Raw genomic sequence first — 18,658 nt, forward strand, 5'->3', positions numbered from 1 at the left:
TAAAAATATTTATCCCATCAATTTTTGAGATGGTTAGTACATTTCTATACTGAAAAAAGATCTGGACTTTTATAAGTACTCTGGAGCAGTCATTATCACTTTTGGGGGGATTTTACTAAGCAGAAAAATTTGGAAAACAAAACCAAAGCCTCCCTAATTCAAGCCCAAATCTCGTGAGGACCTGCAGAAAGGCTGACAACTTTTAATTTTGCCAGACTAGAACCATGGGTAAAAACAAAAACTAACCACTGCCCCCAAACACCCCCAGAACTCCCAAGACCAGCTCCATTCCCACTACCCAAACCCAAACTTGAACATTTAATAAAATGAACATATTATCAGCATCAGCTCTCAAATACATCTTATCACTATACTATCAAAGCACGTTGTCTCCAGATAAGAGTGTCTTTGAGTGAGCTTTAGGGAGAACTCAGTATGTTGTCCATTCTAATCATTTTGCCTTGGACTGGTGCTAACTTTGGCATGCTCTGGGTTATGGGCCTTCGATTATGAATGGCTGTTCTAGTGAGGAAGGAGAGGGGCGAAAGCCTCAGGTTAATCTGAAGGCTATGCTGATTCTTTCTGCTCCAGGGTTGCCTTCTGGTTCTAACTTCTTTCATCTTCCAACTGTACTGTCATCTGCTTTACTAAAGGAGGTTAGTAATACAAGATAACCTGAGATCATGGAGCACTGGGTATAGGGCTGAAAAATCTGGTCATACAATAATGTTGCTAATCCATATTTTCATGACATCCTCTGATAAATTAACTTTGAATTCTGGAAACCAGGATGATGATTCTGGGGAGGGGAGAGGTGACCCTCTGTCACACTGTGGTTGTCACAGAACTTGGACTTAGTTGCTTACAGAAATATGAGACTACATTGAGGCTGGTGACACTCAATTTTAAAGAAAACCAAACTCCAAAATGCTTTTTCACATAAATTATGGAAAGCTTTTTTTACAGTAACACCTTGGGCATTCCCCAGGATCTGTTTCACGTGCTCCATCTGTAACTGAAACCCCGGTGACTTGTTTATTTTGCAAAGAACTTCAGGAATCTGCAGCTAAGCACCATGGAATCCCCAGGTGGCTTTGGTCCTGGAAAAGGTTGATCAAAACCTCGACCCTGGCTATTTAGGATGAATTACACATTATCCTTCATCTTGACAGATTTGTGAAAAGACACAGATAATAATAAAAGAGCAAAAAAGTTATTTCACTGTTATAGTGCTTCATATTATGTCACTTCATCATCCTTTTCCTTTATTTTTAAATGTTTCTTTTATTAAGTGAGCAGGAAAATACATGATGGAACAGATCAAAACTACAAGTTGTGCCCTTTACAAGACTGCGTGAAACAATACATTCGTCAGAAGGCATGTTTCAGTTTCCTAAATGAGACCATGCAACAGCACCCAGTGGCACTGGATATATACAGATGTTAGAGCTGCCCGGGCAAGCCTCGGGACTCCTGTCGCTTGGACAAATGATAAGACCCAAACGTTGTTAGGTTTTCTTGAAGCTGCCTTGGGCAGGGGGATACATTTCCTGTTGTTTATTTCTTGTTTTAGGAAAAAGGTTGTCATTTTTAAACATTTAGAACAGGAAACAAAATGTAGAATCCTCTTCCCATTCCAGTAACTCTGCAGTACCAGTAGCTCGAGACAGATCATTATCTGTATAAATGTGAGTTTTGAAATGCTGCTTTTCTCCAGGTTCTGTATGACAGTCTCTCCTCCAGCCCTGCAGCTTGGCCTGTGAAGACGATTAATGGAGAAAGTACAGCCAGGATCACAGTCAGGTGTTTTCCATCCACAGTAGCCTTCCAGGAAAGAAAATCATAGAGTTTTCTGTTCTCTACATGAAAGCAAACTCTAGTGCTTTTATGATAGGAACTTTGGACACAGCTTATCGTTTTGATGTTGAAGTAAAATGAGCATATAGTTCTATAGCTTTTTTCAATGCCAGAACTGTTATTATTTTCCTTCCTTCATTAATTCATCCGATAAATACATCTACTATTTGTCAGCTGTTCTACAAAGGATTGGAGCTAGGCCAATGACCAAAGTAGATACTGATAAGCTCTATGAAAAGCAATAAAGCAGAAAATGAGGGAGCAATTACAGATTGTATATGTCTCTGACAGTAAAGGAATATTTGTGTAGGGACCTAAAGGAAAGGAGGAGCAAGTCATGCGGAGGTGTGGGAGAAGAGATGTCCAGACAGAGGAAGCAGCCAGGGCTAAGACCCTGAGACAAGAGCACTCTTCAAGAATGTTCTGGATAAAGCAAGGGCAGTGTGTGTTGGAGCAAATGAACTAGAGAGACAGTAGATGAGGTCAGAGAAGTGGTAGTAGTTGTTGGAGATGGGGCAAAGGATTGGTCAGATTTATGAGGGCTTTAGAGAGAGTATAAGGAATGGGAGTTGGGAAGACATTACTGACCTGAGCAGAAAAGTGCCATAACCTGTGTATGTTTTTAAAAGTGTTGGGGCACCTGGGTGGGCTCAGTGGGTTAAGCCTCTGCCTTTGGCTCAGGTCATGATCTCAGGGTCCTGGGATTGAGCCCTGCATCGGGCTCACTGCTCAGTGAGGAGCCTGCTTCCTCCCCTCTCTCTGCCTGCCTCCCTGCCTACTTGTGATCTCTGTCAAATAAATAAAATCTTAAAAAAAAAAAAAAGTGTCATCCTAGGCAAGATGTAGCATGGACTCATATATCCATGGATTGTGGCTATATTCTGAAGCAAGGAAAAACAAATCCTCCTCCCCCCATGGATTATATGTGGTATTTAAAAGAAAATTTAAAGGTAACTATAAGATTTTCCGGTCTGGAAGAATGGAGTTGTTTACTGACATAGGACATATGTGATGGGAGTAGAATGGTGGGTGGGGTGCAAAATAGTTTAGTTTTGGACCTGTTGAGTTGGAGATCACAACTACACACCCAAGTGAAGATATCAAGTAGGAAGTTAGACATAGAACTCTGGCATTCAGGAAAGAGGTTAGAGCTGGAGTCAAAAATGTGGGTGTTTCAGTGGATAGAGTCCCAACACTGGAAAAGATCATTTAGAGAGGGAATGTTCAGGGCTGGGCACTCCAGGAACTTCGCAATGGAGACCAAGAAAGATTGGTTAGAGACATGAGAGAACAGGAGGGATATTCCAGAGCTGAGGAAGTATTTCAGGAAGTTTCTATACACTGTGTTCAAGACGGCAGCGAAGTCAAAAGCATAAAGCCAGAAACCTAACCATTGCATTTAACAGCATGGAGATCACATTTTTCTCAGCAATAGCTATTATGGTGGGAATGAAAGCCTGACTTAAGTTGGTGCAAGAGACCAAGGGAGGGGTTGCTGAAGACAGTAAGTATACATAATTCCCTCTGAGGGGTTTTGCTGTGAAGGGGAGCAGATAAATAAGATGGTAGATTAAGGTGGTCAAGGTGAGTGTTCGTAAAATAAGAGATAGCAGCATGAATGTCATGAAATCCTCCAGTGGGATGGGGGAAAATGGTGAATCAGGAGAGGGAAGGAATTGTTGGGCCAGTGGCCTTTATTAGGGGAGGTTGCAGGGGAGCCACCCACTTTGAATTAAGTGTCGTAATTGGTAATATGTTTCACTGGACAAGACCAGGAAACTGAGAAACCCGGGTATTTACAGGCTTGTCCAAGTGGATATTGAATTCACCAAGCGTTAAGGAGGGGTGGTGTTGGAGCTGGTGACGGTGAGTCAAAACCTGAAAATACTTAAGCACTGTGAGGGAGGGCTGGAAGGTAAGTAGGGACTTTGTAGGTTGATGGCAAGAGTTTCAAAGCGTTGGGTGTTTAGGAGGGACGGAGAAGAGCCTGGAAGTGGCAATGAGGAACAAGCAGGCATCCTGCAACTATTAATGCTTTATTACTCACATTTTGACAGAGATAACATAATATATCCCAAGGCATGGCAGTGACTCTATGGGAAAACCCTGGCTTAGAACCCACCAAATCATTTCTAACTATTGCTCAGAACAACTATGCACAAAAACTGAAGGCTTTTTGTATGCGGGAAAGAAATACTGGAAAGTACCCAAAAGGTTCAGACTAGAAAATACGCCAAGAATATTTTCTTTTATACCTTAACACAGGTAAGACTTACCCAGTTTGAGCATGTTTTTGACAATGTGAAACACTTTAGAAAACTGAAGATTTCAACAATGTAGACACTTGTAGGCATAGCAGAATGACAGTCTCCCTTCCCAATCTTGTAAACTTGGCATCTCTACGGTTCTGCTGACATTGTAAATAAGAACGCTAAACTGCACAAAAATAGTTTCACAACATCCAATTTTAAAGTTCATCCGAGCTGTCATTTTTTTTCCCCCTTGCTGTGATTTCTTGCTGTCACCTAACAGTTGAAATTCTGATTCAGGGTAATAACTGAGGTTTTTATACAAAGCATGACACAGTATTACTATTCCTCCACACTAACCCCAGGGTAAGAGATTAAGAGGAAGGGGCAACTGGGGCATGACATTTGCTATGTACACATAATGACCCACTGCTGGAAACAAAAACCTCTTCACCAGCCTTTGCTCAGGCTCAGTAGTGTGATGCCACCCACTGATGGTAAAAACAAACCATCAAAACCAAACCCTCATGCGAGGAGTCGAGTTAGTTTGAAGATACCTATGCAAAGCCAAAACTCTGTAATCCTTAGAACATTTCTATTTCTAACTGTGTTGCTTAGTCTTCATCCAAATGTTTGGCCTCGTGGACACAGAGTCCAAGATTTTGATCTGAATTTAAAATATCTCAAAAAACGTATCCAGGGACTTCTGTTTAAAAACACACTTCTGTGGGGATTTTAGTTTTGCCGCATTCTGGCACTTCCTGGGATGGCAGGCCTACAATAAAGTTCGCAGCAGAGAGTTAGAGTCCCATACAGTTTAACACTATGCCATTTTTTGGAATCTTCTTATTGCCTGTGGAAAAATTCCCAGAACAATGATACAGTATGGAACTCAAACAACACTTGAAAAATGCTCGGTAGAAATGTACAAATGGTCAGGTTTGAACCTGAAAGTTCTCAAGGGATTTTCTTCTTTGCTGGGGCTTCTGAGAAGAGTTCAGTTTATACCATTTTGAGGCCCATGAAAGGAAAGCACACCTTAGGGTTCCTGATACTACTATACTCATCAAAGCCAAAATGTAGTGGCATTTGAGAAATATTAGCAGGTAAATGAAATCACATGTAGATTTTTGGATTTTTACATTGTAACTATGTAGTCTCAAGGAAGACCAGTTATAGATTTGTTTGTTATGCTTCATTTGATTTGGTCAGATTCAGATTTTTGAGGAATGAACTAAAAGGTAATTGATCATTCACAGAAACTGTTGAGAGGGCCAGAACTTAGTATCAGAAAGGATTTGGGAACATCAGGGGTTGGGAAGATGATTCAGAATTGTTACCAATGTGTTGTGGATATTCTCCTGTTTTCCTCCAGTGGGTTAAAAAAAATTTTTTTTTTTCTTTCTTAAAAATAAGGTAGCACATTTCATATCTTAAAACGATCAGCACAATTGCAGTGATGCCTGTTCAAGCAGACTTCCAAGGACAGCACACACTATTGACACAAAGAGCTCTTCCACATTTCCAGAATACAGTGACAAGAACTGGTACACATAATAATAAAGAACCCCCCTCCCTTTTATTTAACTTCATGGAATGGGAGGTCAGACTTCAGGCACTTCTTTGTCTGGCAGTGGACAAAACCAAAAGGGCTCCGACCTGAATTTCACATCTCTGTCTAATTTACCGCACAAGAACGACCAGAGACACCAATGACCAATGAGTCACAAGAGCAGACAGAAAACTGTTAGTAGGTCTTGACAACCAGGAATGAAGATGCTTTTTAAAAATATGTACTTGATGCCAAGTATGTAAGAAATGTATCTTAGAAAGCAATGCCATTGTATTAGAAAAATGGAGTCCCTGTCCAGGTGACCTTGTGGGATTTCATCTGGACCTTGATCTATACTGTTGAAATAGCTGTAGGTCTTCTTGAAGCATCATTTAAGTCTTCAAGAAAAATAGTGTCATCTATATAACCAGAGCCATTGATTCTGTGTGGAACTTAGTGCAAGCTGTTTGCATTCATACTCTGTGCAGTGGCAATGGCCGGGGTGTAACTGGCCTGGGGAGAACGCTCACCATTCGAATGGAGATCTTAGAGGTCTTATGTTTCTGCAGTATGGACACGGGAATCCACACTATTTTCCCCCTCACTGGCACCCCAGAATGATGGTCACCTGTCAGAACCTGAACCAAGACTATGGTTTGGGCAGGCTCCACGGATTTTACAGTATGATTATCAATTTAGAGCAGTAAGTACTGAAAAGATCTCGCGAAACTTACTTTGGGGCAAGGGCTCAGTTTCACTTTGTAGAACAACAAAAATAAAATGAGCCAATTCCATAAACAAAATCCCCTCTGGGAAGAACTAAAACTAAACACTGAAACTAATTAGTTTCAAAATTAAAGAAATTTTTACTAGGGTGCTATTAAGATGGACAAAAAGCACAACCCTCCTCCCACCATAAAAAAAAAAAAAAGGAAGGAAGAAAGAAAATAAGCAAACCAGAAAACTGAGAATTGCTATGAGCCATAATAATCTGAAATACTCAGCACGACCGGGGTCTCCGTGTGTGAGGCCTGGGGCCTGTCCTGATGGAAGAAAATGTATTTTTGAAGATAAAAGCTACAAGGACGTTTTTAGATATCTGTTAAGGAACACAGCTTTGTTAGGGGCCCTTTTAAATTTAGTTTTGCCTTCTACTCCATGTAAACTATTTGTACAAAAATATAGAAAGGCATGGCTTGATGTTTAATGTCTGTGTTTTATTGTTGGCACCAGAAAAAGCTCATGTTCTATGTTATGTCACTGTACATACTGTAAACAAGACTGCATTAATATTGTTTTTATGAGTTTTGTTTCAATGACTCTAGATTTTAAAAAATACATTCACAAACTACCTTATGTTTAAACACAATGATTCCCTTTTATTTCTTAACTGTACCCAAAATCCCACAATAAAAAAATCATTTAAAGCTGTGTGTTTCGAACTCATCACTTAGAAATCAAACAAAACATAACATAAAAACAAAGATCAGTTTGCAACATAATTTAAAGAAGCTTCTGGTTTAAGATACCACAGCAGCGATATAAAGAGCTGGTGGCAATCACATCTGGGCATGAGACCCAAATCAATATATTTTGTCCACATCAGCATCCAATTACAGTAGTTGCTAAATTCAATCCAAAAAGTTATTGCTGAATTTGTTGCATGGAATTTGTGAAGATAGTATTGTTCATCAGCAGAGCCATAGCAGTAAAAATGAGAACGGGAGGATTTCATTGCTTTTGAGAGCTAAAGGGACCATGATGAGGACAGCTCAGTGATCGCCTGAAGGTAATCCCCAATTCCATTACTGTGTGTTACCTGTTTCAAATGCAAATGATGCTATGATAACTACCACTACAGGAGGGCCATAATCACCTACTTCAGAAACTGCAATAATTCCCCTGCCCGTCCCCCTTTTACCCAAACCACCAGATTGAATTGGCTCCATTTTCCTAACGTATATTTCGTTCTCATTAATAGTACATCAGCTGCTAATGTACTTAGGCAAAAATCAGTAGGATCACAGACTTTAAAAAATAAAAAAATCTGTTTACAGTAATTGCTTTCTCCAGAAACAAAGTCGCATTAGTTTTTGTTGAAGTTGGATTTTTAAAAAATTTTTTGAAGAACAATTTGGTCAACTACTGTTTTGTTTAAAAAGTATGAAATACACCTGAGATTGCCAGTTGAGCTCTCTATATGTCTCCTGGAGATAACACTGCTGCGATGAACAGTGAAACAAAACAAACGAAACGAGGTAGGTTAAAACAGGAAGCGCAACACATATCGTTTTGCAACACCTTGGATACCACAGGCGGCCATGCTTGTAGCTTTGGAAAAAAAAAAACCCAGACAGTCACGTCAAAGTTCAAAATCATCCGAGTAAGAGTTTATAAGGACACAAGTCAACCTGAACTAAATACATACATATCTCTGCACAAATGTTGTTTACCGTATGTTGGGTAATTTGGAGGAAGGGAAAATGATTAGGGTCTCAGAATTCTGGCCAAAGCCTTGCTTTTAAGTTCTATAAACTCTGAACCAATGATGCCTGCTGTGTCTCAGGCAGGCTTAGTAGTCTAGTCCCTTCTCTCACCAACCCAGAGAGAACACAGGCAGCTCAGAAACATTTATTATTATTATTTTTTCAGTCACAGTTTTCATTTTGAGAAAGTGGCACCCTCAGGAGAAAGCTGGGAATGACCAGAGTCTGGATGTCATTCACTCCCCAATTCCCAGAAAGAACTCAACAGTCTCACTCCTAATGAAGCCCAAAGCCAGTGACCTCTTAGCTAGAGGCTTTGTGCATTAAAAAAAGAATGTGTGTGTATATATATATATATATTTATTTATTTATGTATATATATATACGGATATAATATATAAATTTTTTTTTTTTTTAGTTTGTTTCCCAGGAGCTCTTTTTGTCCAACCCCGTCAGTCATCCCATCTTTTGCCCTGATCTGTTGCATAATAGCTGAGGGAAAGTTGTGTTACAGAGTCCCTCAATCGCTAGAGCCAACTCAACTCAATGGCACTACTATCCCATTCAACACATTCCATTCTGCACAGGGCCATATGAAAATAGGGCCTGTCAGACTCACAAAAATGGTAGTTGATTTTATTAGTCTAAGGCTAGTAGTTTAGCCATTTAAAATCTATTTCCCCAAAGAGGGGAAAACTAGTATTTTTCTTCTCTTTTAAAAATTCATTAGCCAGTTGCTATCAAAAAGCAACCTTTGGGTTGGTGAAGGCAAAAGAGTTCTAAAATTACCCCACTATGCAATTATGGCCTTCAGTGTAAGGAGATAAGGTACATTTATTGTGCTGTCTCTCACCATTTGAAATTGGAAATTTTACAACATATTGTATAGTTATACCTAGCAGGCAGACAGAATTAAAAACAGACTCATCTTTTCAGTATGCACTCTCTCCCCATTCTTACAAAGTAAGGGGGTAAAGAAAAAAGGTAGAAAAACAAAACAAAAACAAAACTCAAAACCCACCATAACACAGCTTAATCATAAGAGCACACAATATTTGTTTCTATCCCTAACTCCGAAGGGCACATGGTCCATCTTTGTCCACAAACAACGCAGCATTCTTGGGGATCTCCTGGAAATTCCTGCCACCTTTTTCTCTCCTTCTCAACCAGGCTGCAACACTGAAAGATGGACTGTGGACTGTACTAGGACGGGTTGGGGGAGAAGAAAAGGGGAAAGCGGTATGTTCAACCAAGCCTTCTGATTCTGCCTCTAGACTGGCATAAGTCCACATGAGTTATGTTCTTTTTAATTAGAAACAACGCCATGAAGATAAGTGCCAAGTGCTCTTCTGTTACCAGTTCATCATGGAATTTCTGTTGAGGGTCATGAAAAACACTTGGCTACTTCCTCCAGATCGCACGGATGCAAAAAATACCTGTTTGAAATTAAAAAGAAGTTAGTTCAACTGCATGGTTTCTTTTCCTCTTTTCTTCAACCGTCCATCCATTTCCTCTCACATGTCCTATCCTTGCCATGTGTCAGCTCTTAAGACTCAATGGCTGGTGTTTATAAAAGTGCCTTTGAATACAGTGCATCCTCTGTACACACTCCTGACTTGATTACTTTGATTGTGACTGTTACGTATTATGGTGCGGGCCTTCAGGAACATGGGAGGGGCTATATCTTGATTGGCAACATCCCTGAGGATGCTCATATTTTAAAAGGGAGTTTCATGCTAGGTAATGTGCTAGATTTTGGGCCTAGGACATAACAGGTCCTTAATCTCTGGAAAACCATAGAGGCTTCCCTTCTTTCCCCCATACTGATGATAGGGCAGACTTTAGGCCTTTAGAGAATCCTTTCAAATTCCCAAGGTCAGGGGAGGGGCAGAATTTTGGACCTATCGACTACTATACAACTTCAGTTATCAGTTTTTTAAATTAAAAAAAAAAAATGGTGTGATCAGATAGGGTAAGTTGTTTCATGCTTATTCACTTTGGTATATCAAGAGTTGACTCTTGGCTTGTCTGCTGGTGCAGGCATATCCTAGGCCAAAGGAGAGATGGCATTAATAAACAGAACCACAGTCCATTAGGTCTGGGTCTGTTAAATCATTTTATCAAACAACTAAGCAAAATTTGCGTTACTGCTTGCTTGAATGTCAGTGAACCACTGCCCTGGGAAAATAATATTCTGGGCTGTGGCTTAGCCCTTAGTTTGCCAACACCAAACTTTGGTCCAAGGCATTTACTTTTGTCACTAGTGTAAAGTCTCTGCTACTTTATTTCCACAACTCCTTCAGAAGAATGCTGTCTCTCCCCACAACAACTTCTTAGGAAGTTCTGGGGGGAAATGCTTGTCATTCAGCTAATGCTACATATGTAAGTATAACTACTGTTGGGGTCAGTGAATTAAAATGGGGAAGTACAGAAGATCCATGGAAACACACTGGGTGGGGGGAGGGGAAGAAAGGGCTGCTGTTCTCTCCAGGCTGTGTGCACCCTGGGCTCTGAACCTTGGGCCCCAGATACTGGTGTGGTCCCTGCCTGCTCCAGAGGGTGTGGGCATGGCTTAGAACTGGCTTCCTGGAGTGGGTCGTCAAGGAACTGGAGTGTGAGGATCTATACCGAGATCACTCCTAGTCTTACGATCGATCCCCAGAGACTGGGCTGGGCCTGGAGTTTTACTAGGGGTCAGGTCTATTTCCTGGCATACTCTGGGAAGGCCCTGGAACCATCCTTGGCACCCACAGCTATTGTCTACACAGGTTGCACTGGGTCAGAGTAGCTGGCCAGGGTCAAATATAGTCTGGACTCACCCCCAGGGTTGGACTAAGACTGGTCTGGCCTCTGGGGAACCAGGATGGACCAAGAGATGTACATCTGTTCAACCCATCACATTCTTTACTCTAGGTGTTTCAGGCCTGCTCTTTGGGGACAGTATTTCTAAGTTGGCCATAGCCCCAAAGGATGAATTCACAAATGAGCACCGCTTAGCGACTAAAAACTCTGGGTTAGTCTACAGGGAAGGCAAGGGAGAAGCCGCACTGCTGCAGAGTACCCTTCTGAGGCGACTGATCATGCCAGACGGACGCCACCAATTTCACTGCAAAACAGTCCCCCTATGACACTTCAGAAGAAACATGGCTGGAATGACACAGGACATGGCACTAGTTGAGTTTGCGACTGAGCATTTCTTAAGGAATGGGTGACATTTTTTTAAAAGTTTGTATTTCTCCATGTCAAATGTTTTACATTTAAAGGTGAATATAATGTGATGGGTTGGGTTCCCCATAGTGACTTTGTGAAAAGTCTCGAAGTGGAGTGTGAAGCTGACCCACTGTGAGTGATTAACGATGGGCCAACTCTCCCACATGTGTAGGAGAATTTGGGGTGTCTGCTGAGTCAGCATAAGGCCTGCAGGCCACAAAAAGTTGCTAAGAGTTTACAAGAAATTCTTAGAAGTTTTAATGTCTTTTTAAATATGCAAATAATATATTTTGAGGGTTCACATGAATCAAACCAAATAATGCCATTTCAAGAGAATATTGATTAACACAGATGTGATTCAAATCAGTATAGAGGAAAATGAAGGTTTCACAGGTACCTGGTGGTCTCTTAAAATGCAAACACTAATGCAAATGTTGAAACGGATTTACCTTATCATTTCTTTCACATAGAAACTTTAACCTTTGAGCTCGCTTATGCATAAATACTCCATCCAAATGTCCTGTTTCCACTGACCGGATCTCAATAGCTTTCTCGCCCCAGCCCATTATCTGATTGGAATGAATGTAGGCTGTCAAAAGGAATTTCCAAAACTGCATTAAAAACATTAGATGGGCAATAACTCACAGCATCTGTTCACATCTTAACCACAAAAATGACAAACAACTTGAGATAAACAGACAAAGCAAGTCTTACAAGTGTTATTCACAGACTTTTTTTTTTTTTTTTTTTTGGTGGAATCAAATGGTTGTTTCACATTTCTTGACTTTCGTTTCATTTGGGGGGTGTAACTGCTGAAGGAGATAAGGAATGGTTAACCTACCCACGGACGTGGGCATTTCTCCCCATTGGAGCACCACATCCTTAGTTATCCGGCCATAGGTGTTTACATACACCCCCTCATCCTCATAGCAAACAAGCATTTCCATTCCATCTGTTTTAGGCAAGATGACAATGGCATGAGGAGTGATATTGCCCTGAATCTAGGAGACAAAGAAAGGCCAGGCATTATTCCTTTTAAAAAATACAACAGTGTCTTGGCTATGCATCTCTAAGATGGCAAAAAAGACGATCCCCTCCCCCCACCCCCGGCCACCATTTTCATTCTAGAGACTGACATTTTGCTTTGCTTTGCTGACTTTAACCACTGACCTGTCACATACCCCGGTATACAAATACAGACTTAGGCACTAAGTCGAGAATCAATGACCTGTACCTACAAAAAAACAACTGCAAGTAGGGAACACCTACTACGTGCTGAGCCCTGGGCTCTTTACGTACAACATCTCTGGTCCTTAGAAGGGTTCCCCGTGGTGAACACCCTCTACAGACGAGGCGAGGCGTGTGCACGTCAGAGGGGCAATGTAGATTGAGCAGAGCTGCCCCGGTCTTTGGTGGTAGAACTAGGATTTGAGCCCGTGTCTCACGGACAATAAAAAATCTACTTCCATCTACTTCTAAAAAAAGACGAGGGGAATGCAAACCAGCTGAATTTGATGGAAATAGCCGACACAAGGTCAAAGGGTGGGACCCCAACGGACGCCAGCAAATAGGCTCTGAGCATCCAACATGGACTATTTATCTGGGTGCCCAAATGACGGAATAAGCCAAATTAATGGCTTGTTGAGAAAACACTTAAAATGACCGGTCATTTAAAAAAAGTCATGCTACTGGAATCAGTGTAGATGGACTTGCTGTAGGAGAGGAGATGCAGTGCTGCTGGGGTCCCTGGGCTAAGGCTGTCATGGTAGCCTGCTATGTGCCTGGCGTGGAGAGGAAGGACTGAGGGTGATCACAGTGATGCCCTAGTCACCTCACCAAGCACGGGAGCTGTGTGTCCTGTGTGCACATGCACACACGTGTGAAAAGCTAGGATGCAGCACGGAACACTGCGCATGTGTGAAAGAGACTGTGTTTGTGTGTGTATGTGTGTGCATATGTGTGTGTGATGTACTGAAACTACTTTTTTCAATCATCACACTTTTTTGCAGTAAAGCCTATAAACTCTCAAAATACCAATCAGCAACAGATCAGGCCTCAGACTCTCCTGACGGTGTCTACTGTATGTTGGCCTTGGGATCTGGTGCAGGAAATATGACTTACACGGCACCCATCCTAAGAAGTGACACCACGGGCCGTATTTCTGTTTGACAGTCAGGTTTTAGGCAGTGTTCCAGTGTTGTAATGTTCATACAACAATTTGCAGGGGTTTATGCTAAGTATCTAGAGGTATTACTTCATTTAATGTTGATGATAAGCCTCTGGAATAGGTCCTTTTATTCCCATTTTACAGATGGAAAGCTGAGGACTTGTGAGACTCTCTAATGTGCCCATTGTTGCGAAGTGAATACATGCTAGCGCCAGGGTAGCCTCCAGTGTCTGATTCTACTACACAACACCCACTCAAGTTGAAGAGATCAATAAAGACAGCAAAAGGGGACCACTGACTTCCCAAGTCACATGAACCCGTCTCCCTTCAAAAGCTGAAAATAGGACGTCATCTATTGTACTCTTGCTTAAAAAACACAATTTATGCCCCTGAAGGAAAAATGTCATATGTATTTTAATCCAAAGTCCAATAAGACAACATGTCTAGTAAATGGTGAAGAATCGCTGTTACCTGTTACTCAGTTTCAAGCATTATAAAGATTAGTTACACCCATGTTTTATGTATTGAAAGCATTGTCTATTTAGTGAAGGCTTTTAGCCTTTTTAGTCCATCTGCTGTACCAATTAATAAAAATTAGCTTGACTTCCACTAAAAATATGCAAGAACAAATCCCTTTTCTACATGCACGTTGTTGTAGAACTTGAGAACTTACATGAGATGGTATGTAGATATCATAAGAGTTTCCTGAATCAACATCAATTACATGAAAACCAGTGTGTGAACCAAAAATAACCTTCAATCTTTGACCTTCTTCTACTGTGAGATCAACAAGCAGTGGCTTGTGCTGGAGATCTGAAAAAGACTTTAAAAAGCACCCCATGAGTGTCCACATCGTTCAAAGAGGTTATCTTAATCATTGTTTCTTTTAGCCACAGCCTGGTGGAAGTTAATGTCTGGCTTTCTTACGTTGAAAAGCCAGCAGATTTCTCTTACAGCTTTAGATCTATTTGTATTCTGGCTCTAGGAGGAAGAAAAGGTCTAGCACCCATCTGTGGCCCCTTCTCCACTCCTTGTCCTCTAGGGCAGAGAAGTGGTTTAGAGTTGTCAATTTCAACAGCATTATTATCCTTGAAGAACTTGGCATCTGGGTGCCGCTGTTCTTTCCTGTTTATTTCTGGCCTTTTCCTTCTGGAGAAGGCCTAGCCATCTCTTTGGCCCCTTTCTTTCCCATGGAACACCAGGCCCTCACATGGCTGTGACCCTTTCAGAGACACCATGGGGTGGGCAGCTGGACCAGCTCTGTGCTGAGTCTGTTCAGAATTAATGGGCACACTCTGGTTCTGATTTTCCTTCGGTGAGTGAGTGGGCATCAGATTGGTACCTCTTAAACATACCATTGTCAATAGAGAAGGGAGGGGAAGGCTGGAACATCACAAGACTCATGGCTTACGTCGGCTAGTTCAGCTTAAGTAGGAAGGAAAAAAGAGAGCTCTAGCCAAATTTATTAAGGTTCCATGTGTTTCAATCCAGAGCCCAAGCCCCAAGTAGCTGTCAAGCATTCCTGTTTTCTTTTGCCATTATTTCAGCACAGTCTACTTTTACTGGGCCTTGATGTCTGGGAGAGAAGAAACCACAAGTGACTCAGCTATAATGCCACTGCCACCCAATGGAGCCTTTTCTTCAGCTTTTGCTAGTGGAGTCTCATAGTAGGGGAGGCTCCCATCTCTCCTGTTCCAGTCCTGGCTTTTGCACTGTCCTCCTGCCAGGCTGGGTGTGGTAAACAGAACACAGCCTTTTGCACCCTCTCATGCACCAAGGCTGGCAGTAACTTCCAAACCGGAATCCGAACAGGACCTTGAGTGAAAAACTTTCGTGGACCTAGATTTGGGCACAACGGCAGCACCAATTTAACTTTTAGGTGTTAGTGTTATTACTAACCTAATACAGTCTAAAACTTTCTCTCCATCAAAGTGGGGAATGGAGGAAGCCCACTTCCACTGATGGATCTATCTTCCTGAGCACATCACAAATGAGCCCCTTGCACTAAGGGAACGAGACAGCCTCAAAGAGCGCCTCATAGTGCTCCCAAGGCAGCTTCTGGCCTCACATGGCATAAGCAGCAAGAAAGAATATATCAAGGGTCAAAGGAAGATGAAAGCCACACGAGTGGGGAGAAAAAGTGAGGGCCAACGTGCTCTGAAGAAAACGAGAGACACCGGCAGAGAGAGACAGGGAACAGATGACAAATTCACTTGGGCTCCGGATAGAGTCTGCAGCTCTGTATACGTCCAAGTGCCTGCACAGACTGGTCCTTGTGGCATTTGGGGTCCAGTTTCATAAGCTGGGGTCCACTGCTCTAGCATATCCTCATCCCATTCCTGCTGAGTGTCACGGGTGACCAATCCAACCATGGTGGGTCCAGACTCAGATAAGTTCAAAAAGGAAAAAGCGGAATGCAGAGAAACTAAGCCATTTCCTTATGGAACTACATTCAGTATTTACTTCAGAGGAGTCCAATAGCACTGGGGATATATGCACATCATGTGAGTTGTTGGGACTTTACCCCAAAAGGCTTATAAGGATGACAAGATTTGGAGACACGGTTCATCCTTGAGATTTGGTGCTGCGGTTCGCCTGCCTTTTTGAGATGACTTATCAGAGATTACCCTAGTTAGGTGCCTTTATAATGACTCTCATTGCCTAATATCACAATTAATGCTTTGCCCAGTAGCCATCCCATACTAAATGCCCCTAGGAGATGATGATTGTTGACCTGATATGGAGGAGGGCACCCCACAATTTTTTCTACATTCACTCATCTCCCACCCCCAGTATATTTGATGGCATTTATTAGTGCTTAGTTTTTGCTTTTAGAATAATAAGCCTAAGAGTTCCGATACTTTTAAAAGGGGTTTATTATGTATAGAAAAATTGGCGTTAGTCGATGTGCCAGACAGACCACTTTGTTAACTGGTGCAAACCAAAAAAGAAAAAAAAAAAACACCTTTTTTAGGTAATCACATGCCCGCTTACCTTAAATGCCATGAACTTATGATACGGCTTAGGAGCCCAGGCATATATTTCCACAGCATTCTTTAAGGCAATCACTAGGAATTTAATCCTTTCATATTTAACTGTAATAGACAAATGATAAATTTAGAAGGCATACCAACGCACTCAGGGGTTTGCATATGTAAATACATACGTCGCTCTTGGTGGGGGATTTGCTCATAGAACAGACTGAACTTTCTTTAAAGCACTCCGTCTTCAGAATACTTGGGGCCTTTTGCTTTATACTGAAGGCTCTTTTCTTCATCTGAAGGCTTAAGACTCTCTTTAATCACTAAGTCTAGATGTGACTTATTCATTGTAATAAGAACCTGCACAGTCACCTTTACGTTCCCCTCCCTGGCTTTTATAGTCACCCACGTGCTAGAAGCTGAGAGCTGGTATGGCCAAATGGTAGAAAAATTAGAAAATGGCTAGACATGTAAAGGGGGCCGTTTGCTTATTATCCAAATATGAATTCCGATGATTAGGGATTTATAAGTGGTTACTGCCTATAGAGAGATCCCCCTCTCCAAACACTGCATGAGGTTGTAGCAACGACTGCTGTGTATGAACCAGAAAGCAGGCCCATAGCAGACAATGAGTCGGCCAGCACCTTGACCTTGGTCTTCCCAGCCTCCAGAATTGTGAGAAATTCCTATTGCTCATGGTATTCTGCTCTAGCACCCTGAACAGGCTAAGACAGTACATGTGGCAGTCATCTCCTTCGCGGAATAGTTGAATGAATGGAATACTGGTGTCCAAAAGGAAACTGGACAGCCCATGGCAGTGAACCAAATTCTTGCTCCCTGAGCTCTTTTTCTTTAGTGTGCCCTTGCTGTTTACATATTCTGTCTTTAATATACTTTCAGCTACTTCTGGCTATTGACTTCCATATTTCTAAATAATATGCTTATAATGTTATTTCTTGATTTTTTTTCAGCTGGAGATATCTGTTGACTTGAGAGCATGGGAAGGAGTTAGTCTCTTATAACCGTCTCCTCTCTCTAGTTCTCTCTCACATGCACACACACGTTTCTTCCTCCCCCACACCACTGATACAGTTACAGTTCAAATTTTTGGTTAAATCAAGATCCCACGTTGAAATGATTATTGTTCACAGCTGAGGCATATAGCATGCCACAATTACATTTTCTTTCTCGTTTTTCATCCCCCCCCCCAACTTCCTTCATTTCCATGTATCTGTCTCTAAGCACATGTAGACATCCTGCTAGCACTGTAAATGCCTTCAATGTGGTCAAATGTAGCAGGTAATCTATTCATGACATTTTATTTTCCTTGAAGGCACCCCTTTTAGAATACTCCCTTGTCCCACTCTACCTTGACTGATTTCCTGATTTCTCTCTAGGCCTACGACAGAGTTGTCACCCACATTTCCTTCACCATCATTCTGGGTATTTTCTTCATTTTTTTATCTGGATTCCTAGATTTATGCCTTTATTTTGATGGAACACGTCAGTCAGTAGTTTTCTGAGAACCAGTGTATGGAACATAAATGTTGTGAGCCTCTGCACATCTGAAAATGTCTTCATACTACATTCAAAGTTGACTGATGGTTTGATGGTGTGATGGCTAATTTTTATGTGTCAACCTGACTGGGCCACAACGTGCCCAGATATTTGGTCAAACATTGTTCTGGGTGTGTCTATGAGGGTTTTTCCAGATCATATTAACATCTGAGTGGGTACACTGAGGAAAGTAGACTGCCCTCTCAAGTGTGGATGGGTTTCACCTAGTCGATTACAGATCCGACAGAGTAAAACGACAGATTAAGAGGACACCTCCTGCCTGACTGTTGAGCTGGGACACTGGTCTTTTCCAGACTTCAGACTGGGTCTGAGAGACTAGCTCTTCTGGGTCTCCGGGTTGCCAACTACAGATCTTGGGACTTCGTAGCCTCCATAATCGTGTGAGGGAACTTCTGTAATAAACTACTTTATATAGAGAGTATATTTACAAACCCATATATGTATGTATATACCTCTTATACACACACACCCCCAGTGTGTGTGCGCATATGTATGTGTGTATCCTATTAGCTCTGTTTCTCTTGAGAACCTGGTTAATACTGATGGGTTATAAAATACTACCTGAAGGCTTTTGCTCC

General features: G+C 41.7%; 1 protein-coding gene across 8 annotated transcripts in view; it reads right to left on the bottom strand.

The window, feature by feature from the left end:
• Positions 1–6,854: 6,854 nt before the first annotated feature.
• TNIK (TRAF2 and NCK interacting kinase) overlaps positions 6,855–18,658 on the bottom strand; it is a 376,662-nt gene continuing 364,858 nt past the window's right edge. For 7 of the 8 annotated variants that reach the window (XM_032847923.1, XM_032847929.1, XM_032847926.1 and 4 more), the window contains 5 exons: positions 16,516–16,616; positions 14,195–14,344; positions 12,196–12,355; positions 11,804–11,943; positions 6,855–9,580 (listed from right to left, as the gene is read on the bottom strand). In XM_032847923.1, the coding sequence (XP_032703814.1) occupies positions 9,497–9,580; positions 11,804–11,943; positions 12,196–12,355; positions 14,195–14,344; positions 16,516–16,616 (635 nt within the window). In that variant the 3' untranslated portion in view covers positions 6,855–9,496. The remainder of the gene's footprint in view (positions 9,581–11,803; positions 11,944–12,195; positions 12,356–14,194; positions 14,345–16,515; positions 16,617–18,658) is intronic. The other variant, XM_032847930.1, reaches the window with a different exon arrangement.

The sequence above is a fragment of the Lontra canadensis genome, unplaced genomic scaffold (assembly GCF_010015895.1).
Source record: "Lontra canadensis isolate GAN:19392208 unplaced genomic scaffold, GSC_riverotter_1.0 scaffold196, whole genome shotgun sequence".
In the NCBI taxonomy this organism is placed as follows: Eukaryota; Metazoa; Chordata; class Mammalia; order Carnivora; family Mustelidae; genus Lontra; species Lontra canadensis.